The sequence below is a fragment of the Zalophus californianus genome, chromosome 9, assembly GCF_009762305.2.
Source record: "Zalophus californianus isolate mZalCal1 chromosome 9, mZalCal1.pri.v2, whole genome shotgun sequence".
In the NCBI taxonomy this organism is placed as follows: domain Eukaryota; kingdom Metazoa; phylum Chordata; class Mammalia; order Carnivora; family Otariidae; genus Zalophus; species Zalophus californianus.
This window is the reverse complement of record NC_045603.1, coordinates 24,835,195-24,845,794: the sequence shown is the minus strand read 5'-3', so window position 1 is coordinate 24,845,794 and position 10,600 is coordinate 24,835,195. Positions and strand designations below refer to the sequence as shown.

Genomic DNA, 10,600 nt, shown 5'->3' with positions numbered 1-10,600 from the left:
AAATGTTAAAGATAATTTAACCATGCCTTCTATTTCCAGCAAAATCTGAAAACCTTCCTTCCTCAAAGAAATATTGAATAAGATGTAATAATATTTTAAAATGCATAGCTGAGTATGAAAGAATATGTGCATGATACCAAGGAAGCAAAGACAAAGAGAACTGAGAGCCAAAAGATGTTATGTATAAATTGACTCCGTTACTCTCTCAGGGAGGGGTTGTTGATCTTGGTAAGAAAATGCTTGGGTTTAGCTGCCACACTAGGACAAAAGAGGAAGCGTCAGGTGTCCAAGGTACAAGTGAGAGTTTCCTAAAGAAAGGCACAAGACTCTTAAAGTACTATAAAGGGCAGACTTAAATCTGTTCTACTGCACAAGGACTACAAAGGAGCATATGAATCTCAGACTATAAATAAATACTTGAGTACCGTCGGACTCAACCAAGAAATTGTTCATGTCATTAATGAACAAGTGTAGTTCCAACATGAGTATCCGTATTTTCATTTCCATTATTAACACAAAAGTGAAACAATGAAGACCATGTCAAAACTTCACTCATTTGTCACTGGTGTGAGCAACTTCTTTGCTGAATCAGGTAATAGTTTTTGAGTACTGGAAGAATATTTACTTCTCAGATGGCTCAATTTTGTGCCACTCACAACCGTAAAAGCTACAGATACAACACACTTTTAATCTGCATTACTAACATTTTCAATATTACTTTCTTAACTTCAGACCAAAGATCAGCAAATGTGACCTGTTTTTGTACAGTTCCTGAGCTAAAAATATTTTCTGCATCTTTAGAGAGTTATTTTAAAAAGAAGAATATGCAACAGAGATCATATGTGTCCCACAAAACCTGAAAAATTTACAATCTGGACCTTTGCAGGAAAGTATGCCAATCCCCAGTCTAGACAATAAAACAATATATCAAGTCCTGATCTGAAGTCTTTTCCAGTTTCTCTGAGGTGAATACTCCCTCCATGGCCAAGTTCAAGCTACAACATGACCATCACTAAGCATGTAGTTGGGAAGAAATGTACATACTATTACATAAAATTTTGACTATACAGATACAACAGAAATAACCCCCAAAGCAGAGGTAATAGTAAAGTGTAGTAAAATAATTTGAAAATAATGACTTTTGAGGATTCGTTACTTTTGTAATTGGCTTACTTAATTATAGGTTTTTAACACTTAAACTTTAATAATGGCTATATTTAACAACCAGCTTGGAAAACTCCTGAAAATTTAACAATCATCTCTCATGAACCAGTGTGAGACAACTATAGCACACCATTCTGTAGGTTTACACCTATAGGGATAAAGGCTACATACATTTCCCCATAGGTAAAACCCCACTATAGATAAGCTCACACTCCCCAAATTAACAAAACACATGAGGAAATAACCTGCCAAGGAAGCAGATTAAGCAAGGAGTAAAATAAAACCCTCAGAAACTTCAGTAAATATGTCATGAGACTATAAGATCATTTATGCTTAAAATGATCTTAAAAATCAAAACATGATAGTAAGATGCTATCAAAAAAGGCCAGAGGAAAAAAAGACCAGAGAAATAAACAGAAACTGGCAGGCATATATTTTTCCTAAATATTTAGAATGACATAGTGATGTAAGAATAGCAACTCAGGTGACAATCATGTATATGAATCATTGCACTGGACTATCGTATGGTGATAATCCGCAGTTACCAGGGTATGACCCTAAATTAAGCACCATCTTGAAATGCCATTCATCTTGAAATCTTGCATCCATCTCCTAGGGGTTTTGTTTTCTTCCTGGTGGACAGGTTTTCAAATGTTACTCCTCTGTATTGTCAACACTAGTACCTCTCTAGAGCCTTCCATCTTTCTGCTATCTCTGTTATTTTCAATTTGATTTTTATTTTATAAAAAAAATCAGATAATAAAGGCTGGCTGACTTCCATACCACTATAACAATAGCTACTACATGTATGACTTACAGTCAGAAAGTTTAAAAAAAAAAAAAAAAAAGGACTGTTAAATTACCTAATCTGCTTCCATTTCTGGGCATTGCCATGAAGGATCCAAGGCTTCCTCCAATAACGCTATGTGGTCTCCGCAATGGGGGCTTCTTGAAGGACCCTGTGTACTGATGGAGGAAGGAATGCATACTGTGAGAGGTTGGAGGCCTGCCATTCTTCACAATAGGCTCTGTGGTTCACAGTATCCAAAATCATTCCATTAACAGCCCAAGATCCAGGATCACATGAAAAGGATTGAGAAAGCAAAACAGAAAACAAAACAAAAGGTTTTTAAGATCAGTAACATTTAAGAATTCTTTGGCTATCTATACAAAGAACCAGAATTAAAATAATTTCCATGAAAAAATACTTACAGAAAATACTTTAATATTTGAAATTGGTCTAATCACTTAAGTAAGTACTTCTTATATAACCAAAATTGATTAGCAATCACAAAACTACTAACCTAGCCCATAGATTTTATCCATTTGCTTATTTTAATATATCCCAAGTTTGTTTCCAAACTACTCCTACATTTACTAACTGTCTCATATATGCCTTATAATTAGGCATGCTATAGAATATAAAAGACATGGTCCTGGCCTCAAGGAATTTATATCCCTATTTGCTAGACATTCAAAAGGTATGTCAGTTAATGGATAAACACAGAAGTACTTAAGCATATATCAATATAGAGGTTCTGAAATTTCTTACCCAAAATTTGGGACTTTTAATATAAAGAGTTTTTTTTTTTAAAGAAACCTCAGACTTATAAACAAGCAGAAACATTTAAAAAATACAGAATACTTAAGTTATTTAATTATAAATGGGAGAAATCCTGTTTTGTAATGCTCATGAGGAATTTCATGATTCCTTAAGAAGAGCTCTAAAATAGGTTAAAGACACGATGAAGTCTTCTATGACAAGTAATTAGTCTTTTGTATTAGAATTATGTTTTACTGGTAGCAGCTAAAGAATTTTAAAAGGAATTGGGCTTCTCTGAATGCCTTTTCTCCTCTAAAATGGAGCCAGCTCTTTTGCAGCTGATAATCAGGAGTAAGAATATCTACTGATGTGGTTTCCCCTACCTGTTAAGGTTTATCAGACACCAAGAACAAGAAGACCACGTGGCCTGCACCTCTACTAATAATGGCTACATAAAAGAAGATGGGAAAAGGAGGATGGGGCCAAAGGGCCCTTGGGGCTCAGAGAGAGCCCAAGTTATCTAATTTGGGTAGAACACCAGACTGGAAAAAGGAAAAGTGCCTAACTAGTAATAGATAATATCTGTCCAAAGCTTCCTATGGCTTATACATTCCTTGGCAATAGCTGGCTGATCAAAGATTTGGGGGATCTTAAAATAACCAATGATTTAAGAATGAATGGGGAAGAGGTATCTGAAAAAGTGCAAAAATTAAATAGTCAAACAGTGTAGGATACAAGTTAGAACATATAAGAAAAAATTTTCTCTTTCTAGGTTATACTATTTCCTATCTAGAATCATAATAAAATACAGAATTATTCTGCCTATAGACAACATGTTTTAGTTGCTCTGTAAAGTTATCCTAGGGATTAGAGCTTTACAGTCTTGAGGAATATAGGAGAAAAAAAGGAGATCATAAAAAACATTCAATTATTCAGAGGCCATTTATTTATTGTGTGCCTACTATTCCAGGTCCTGGGCATCAACAGGTGAACAAAACAAGCAAGGTACTATTCTCTAAGATTATAAGATCTTATGGAGGGGAAACAAATAAGAAACTAATGAATAACAAAAACATCAGATAATGATAGGCAATATGCAGAAGAGAGATGACGGAAAATAAAGGAGTAGCTATTTTACACTGGATACTGAGTAAAGTTCTCTCCGTAGAAGTATTTTTGACAGAGATATAAATGCAATAAAGAGCCAATCTTGGGAAGATAGGTGATGGTGAGTTAAAAGATAGTCCAGAGGGTAAAGCTACTGCAAAAGTTGACATGTGGCAGGGGTAAAACTTTAGCATGTTTCAGTATCACCTTCAGAGACTTGTTAAAATACAAGATTGCTGGGCCCTACCCACAGACTTCCTGACTCAGATCTGACATGGAATCCAAAAATTTGCATCTCTAACAAATTCTCAGGTGCTGCTGATATTGCTGGTCTAGGGGTCAAACTCTGAAAACACTGTGTTAGAGGAACACAAAGAGGGCAAGTGCTGTACTATATATATGTTACTTAGTGAGGACAGAAAGATAAGCATGTTTGTATGTAACCATAAATGTTCCAATTTTATTCTGAGATTGGAATCAGTTATGGTAGCTTTGAAACAGGTAGTAATATGATCTCATTCATGTTTTAAAAATATCACTCCTAGGGGTCAGGGATGGTTGGAGATAAGAGGTGGAATAACTATAAAGAGGTAGCATAAAACGGATCTCTTTCTGGTAATGGAATACATCCTTATCCTGATTGCAGTGGTGGTTATACGAATCTACACGTGATAAAATGACACAAAACTATACTCACACTTTATTCCAGTGTTAATTTCCTGGGTTTGATAATGGTTTATAGTTAAGAAAGATGTAGCCAAGGGAGGGAACAAAGAAAAGGGCACAAGGAACTTCTCGGTACTATGTTTGCAACTTCCTTTGAATCAATAATTATTAAAAATTAAAAATTTTGGGGCACCTGGGTAGCTCAGTTGGTTAAGCGACTGCCTTCAGCTCAGGTCATGATCCTGGAGAATCGCAGGATTGAGTCCTGCATCAGGCTCCCTGCTCAGCAGGGAGTCTGCTTCTCCCTCTGACCCTCCCCCACTCTCATGCTCCCCCTCCTTCTCTCTCTCTCATTCTTTCTCTCTCAAATAAATTCTTTAAAAATAAAAAAAAATTTTTTAATTAAAAATTTTAAACATCACTCTTGGTACTGCTGGAGAACAGATGAGAGGGAATCAACAAGAGGGGAAACAGAAGGAAGAGACTATTATAGTAACCTAAACAACAAATGGTGGTGGCCTGGACTAGAATGGAGAGAAGTAGGCAAATTTAGGATATATTATAAAGACAGAACCAAACGGTTAGCAGACATGGCTGCAAAATTACTTTCATATATACTCTCCCCCATCCAGCTTTTAGTGAGGACCTATATTAAAAACATCTATCTAAAGAAAAATTTTAAAGCTACAGCAGAGCCTCTGTTAAAAATAAATAATACATAAAAGGACAATAGCTGGAAACATGTTATCAAGCATATAAATTACTATCATTAAAGTGAGTTTTTAAAAATTATTTACATTGTAAATACACAGGAAACTAGAATGGCAGAAGAGGGGAGAAGGGGAAACAGAACAGTGAAGGAGAAAGAAAAATCAAGGATAACTCCTGGGTTTTTATTTTTAAGTGATTCAGGTTAAATGAGGAAAGTTGGAAAAGAATCAGATTTGGGGGGAAGGAAATCAAGAATTCTGGTTTGGTAATATTAAATTTGACTCTTATTAAACATCTATGTGGAGAAGCCAACTAATATTTGGATGTGAATCTAGAGATCCAGACAAAAACCCTGACTAGAAATACAGATTTAGAAGCAGTCAGCATATACACAGTAGCTGAAATCATAGGATTGGATAACGTCAGCCCATGGAGAGTGTACAGAAAAGAGAACGGGGCTCATGAATCGTAAAATATCCCAACATTTGAAGAGTATGATAGCAATTGACTGGGCAAGTCAAGAAGATAACATGCTGCATTTTAAAAAATGGAAACTTTAAAGACATCATGCTAAATGAAAGAAGTCAGATACAAAAGGACAAATATTGTAGGATTCCACTTATATGAGGTACCTTGAAAATTCATGGAGACGGAAAGTAGAACAGTTGTTACCAGGGACTGAGGGAAGGGGAGAACAGAGAGCTACTACTTAATGGGTATAGAGTTTCAATTTGGAATGATGAAAAAGTTCTGGGGATAGATGGTGGTGATGTGATGGTTGCACAACAATGTGAATGTACTTCATGCCACTAAAACCAGAAATTTCAAAATGGTTAAAATAGTAAATTCTACATTATGTATAATTTACCACAATATTTTTTAAAGTAATGGAAATCTATATGAAAAACAGATCTTTCTTATTCTACAAAGTAGTTAGTTCAAGTAAGACTTCCCCATGATTTTTAACATCATAACATGGCAATCACTATGATTTTATGCATCTTATTCATTTGGGTCTTCTGATTATGTGAACTATTCTGATTAGAAACATGCAATTTTTTTTAAAGATTTTATTTATTTATTTGACAGAGAGAGAGACAGCGAGAGTGGGAACACAAGCAGGGGGAGTGGGAGAGGGAGAAGCAGGCTCCCCGCTGAGCAGGGAACCCGATGCAGGGCTTGATCCCAGGACCCTGGGATCATGACCTGAGCCGAAGGTAGACACTTAGCGACAGAGCCACCCAGGCGCCCCAGGAACATGCGATTTCTTAGCCCACCCTGGACTCTTTGTCATTCCCTACTCCTAATCCCACTCTTATAAACACTATTAATATCTGATCCTAATCATACCCTACATACATCCATAGTCTGTGCTTTCAACCTCATCCTCTCATGGACCTTTGCTATTTGTAGGAGTTAGCACTACTTACAACCTCCTATATGTCATCCACTACTGTAAAAAAACTGTCACTGCTATCATGTAACAGATCATCAGAAGAAAGGAAAAAACCTGGGAGTACGACAACGTTTCACAATATCCATCAACTAGGCTTGCTGACTCTAAACAACATAATAAACTGACCCAGTGCACAGACTGAGTAGTAAAGAAAAGAAACTGGAATAGCTGGAAAACTACATCATTTCAATCTTTGCCTTTTAAGGTTTCTTCAGATTCTAAATAATCATGAGAAGTGGCATTCTGTTAAGTTTACATAATAACATAAAGATGCAGTTTTCTTAGTTGAAGAATTTCAGTTGTCAAAAAAAGTAATTTTTGTTGTAGCTGCAGTTGAAAGGTCCAAATAATATATATAAAATAAAACTCATTTTTGCTTTTTTTTTTTAGTGTAACTGTGATCTATTTTCTCCCTCATATTTAAATTGCCACCTATTCCCCTCATCAAATTCAGTAATTTTAATATATCTTCTCTTTAGAGTAAGGTTAGCTACTTAGACAAGATCCTGAAATAACTTTCTGTGATATGTTTAAAATACTATTAAGACATTTATTGGGGTGCCTGGCTGGCTCAATCGGGTGAGGCATCCAACTCTTGATTTCAGCTCAGGTCATAATCTCAGGATACTGAGATTGAGCCCCACATTGGGCTCCACACTGGGCGCGGAGCCTGCTAGGGATTCTCTCTCCCTCTCCTTATGCCCCTCCCCCCGCCCTCTCTAAAAGAAACAAAACAAAACACAAGGCTTAATTAAAATACCAAGAATTCAAAGGGGATTTGAGAGAGAATTAAGGATTTTGCTCCTGGCACAAAGAAAAAAAGTAAGACCTAGAACTGTCTTTGAGTTTTGACCCAAATGCAAAATGTGTCCCCCTCCGACATAAGTTATATCCAAATTATTATTTTTTAAATTTTCTACTCATCTATGTCTCCTCTCCCCTACTACAACTAGCCAGATAAACTTGAGTAAATGATGATCCTTCTGAGAAAAGAGATAAACTGAAGCTTGAGTAAGATAAATTAAAGTCATATAACTAATTAATAACGGTATAAGTGTGTTAGAGTATCCCAAATTCTAATCCATGACTTTTAACTTAAAGTTCAGAGCCCTTTATATTATACCTTTCCCTCTCTCACAACAAAGACATATGCATTCAACAGAAGTGGGTAGGGGTATTCATGTTTGAACCCACTGCCACAAATTTCTAACAGAAGAATTTCAGGTACAGGAAAGAAAGGCTTCCCAGACAATGTGTACTTCATGACATACTAGCAGTCATTCCTATAACTCCTTCCTGGTTATTATTATGACATCCCTAGGGTTACTTCAGTTTTGAATATGTAGCCTTGTTCTATAAATTTCATCAGGATTTTACATTTTAATCCACTCAATTAAACAAGTTCTCTTCATTTTATATCAACCTCTGTGTAAAGAACTATCAAACATGTGAAATGCTGTATGCCTACCTACTTAAGTGCTCTCAATATTATGGATAGACTCTGCAGTAAATATAAAATAAGGAAAGAGTAAGATTCACTCACGTCATGAACCTTCTCATCTATAGTCCATATGCATATATAATGTTATAAAACTATGATGAAGCCTCAAAAAAGAATTTCACAAACTTACCACACTTTTAAGCTGTATTAACTTAGGTTAACTCAAAAACAGTTATTTAACAACTAGGATATTATATAAGGTATTCTTATTTAAGAGACAATAAAAAATAGAAAGATAAACGGGATAGGAGAATCTGTAAGGGTTAGAGACCGGGTACAGTAACACTCCTGGAATAAGAGTGAAACATTCTAATAATTAAGTAAGCAAAAGTCACATAGTCTTCTGTTTCCTAAGAACCAGAGAATAAGACAAAGAAATAAACAAAAGGAAGCTATTAGGAACTTACCAAAAAAGTAAATTCACATTCAATTTATAAAGTAATTAAAAGGCGGAAGCATCTCTCCTTCCCTCCTCCCCTCCCCAGCTCCAAATACTTACCATTATCCTTGCTGCTATTTTCTTCAATAGTCATTTGTTCCGCCAATTCAGACAATGATTCATCAATAGTTTGGCTTCCCCGAAGAGTGAGGGATAGCCTTCTCTTAAATTTTTTCATCCTATCAACTGAATGTGACTTGAAAAATCCTAAAAGAACAGAACAGAATGAACACAAAATTAAAGCTCTAAATATTTTAATGCTCAAGAAAAATGTCATTCTGAGTTTACTGGGAACCTTCAAAATAGGAATATAAACAGGAATTCTCATGGCAACCAGCATCACAAAATCCAACCCCTTCAAGATTCAGTCACTTTGATTAATGCTGTATTTATGCAGTATCATCAGTAGAGCAGGGATTCTACAAAACTAAATAAAAATGGAGGTTTCAGCATCACAGCTGAATTTTGATTAGAAATTTTCCTAAAATTTGCTTTTTAAAAACCAATATAGTAAAAATATCAACACGATTTTGATGCATAGGTCACATCATTATAAATATCATCACATTGGAAGCTGTCAGTGATATCTTTATATATAAATGGGGGTACAGGAGAAGTGAAGGGGGCTGGAGAGAGAATAAAGAATGATGTTTGACACTTTATTAAATAGCTCCAACAGGAATTTTTTAAGTTCTTATTTAACCAATACATTGCATTTTTGTTTTGTTTTTTTTTCCCCTGGTTAGCTGTTAGGAACCTCTTCCTGTTATCTTAACAATACCAAGTTTTAGAAGGAAGAAATGAAAGCCAAATTCATAGTATTAAATGCATACCCAGTACTACAAACTTTCATATCGCTTAATTCATTTAGTCTTTTTAACTCTAAAGACTAGACTATCTAAAGCAGCTATACTACCCAATTTTGACAAATAAACTAACAGCTTCAAAGAAGTTCCCTGACCGAAGTCAAATGAACAATAAATGATAGAACGGAGATTTAAAACTAGGATCACCTTTCCCCCCACATTTTAACCTCTCTGAAATTAGAATGTAGTTTATAATTAATGGGATGTCAAAATATAATTGACAGCCTCTTTTTCTTAGTGGTACATACAGCAATGGTATGATTCATAGTAGAGTCTCAAAATCAAACAAGGTATTTGCCGCCAAAACAAATACCTCAATAATTTACTTGCAACTTCTTTTCTAATTTAGTAGTTCTTAGTTGGGATGAGCAACTTTACCAGATTACAAACATATTATAACCATTAGCCCAACTAAAAGTAAGAGCCTTATAACTCCCCTATGCTAAAATACATGTTTTACCATCCAGCTCTGGGTGACTACTTTGAATCTCTAAGTATTTTGCTTATTTTCTCATTCTATTTTCGTGAATAGATTAGTTATAGTACTCTAAAGCTCTTGTCTGTAATCCGGAGTCTGCATAACCTATTTCTATTGTTGATTTAACTCTGTTGGTCCCATGTACGCCTAGTAATTTTTAATTGAATGTTACACATTGTATGTAATGACTGTATAAAAATATGTATGAAAAAGTGTAGAGGCTCTAGATTATGTTACCTTCTTCCAGAGATGATTTAATTTTTTTCTAGCAAGCAGTCAGAGTAGGAGCAGATCACCGCAATCCAATCAAGGACTGAGCTGGCATGAGACTGGGTTTCAAACACCATTAACACCATTAAAACTGGCCTATCTCTGATCTGTTCCCATTCCTATGGTGTGCCCCCCTTCAAAGGATTCCAGCCACAAACGCAGGGCTAGAAACAACAAAAAAACTACTGAAAGCTCCACTCAACTTCCTCAGTTGCTTTTTGCTCATCTCTTCTATAATGCTCAGCTTTTATCGTCTTATCCAAAATAACTTGAGCTAGAAAACGCCTCAAGAGGAACACCAGCACAGAATATATCTCTCCCTTCTCTCCTGAATCTTGACTCCTTAAGGTGTGACTAACTTCAAAGCACTACGATGCCTTCAAACTCATTTCTCCCCCT

At 35.5% G+C, this 10,600-nt stretch overlaps 1 protein-coding gene across 3 annotated transcripts in view; it reads right to left on the bottom strand.

Moving 5' to 3' along the window:
• Positions 1-10,600, bottom strand: part of CDK17 (cyclin dependent kinase 17) — a 114,474-nt gene that overhangs the window by 34,858 nt on the left and 69,016 nt on the right. For all 3 annotated transcript variants that reach the window (XR_003519671.2, XM_027591965.2, XM_027591966.2), the window contains exons 2-3: positions 8,648-8,794; positions 2,028-2,192 (exon numbers count right to left, since the gene is read on the bottom strand). Coding sequence is in view for 2 of the 3 variants with exons in the window: in XM_027591965.2 (XP_027447766.1) it covers positions 2,028-2,192; positions 8,648-8,765 (283 nt within the window). In the remaining variant the exon portion in view is untranslated. The remainder of the gene's footprint in view (positions 1-2,027; positions 2,193-8,647; positions 8,795-10,600) is intronic.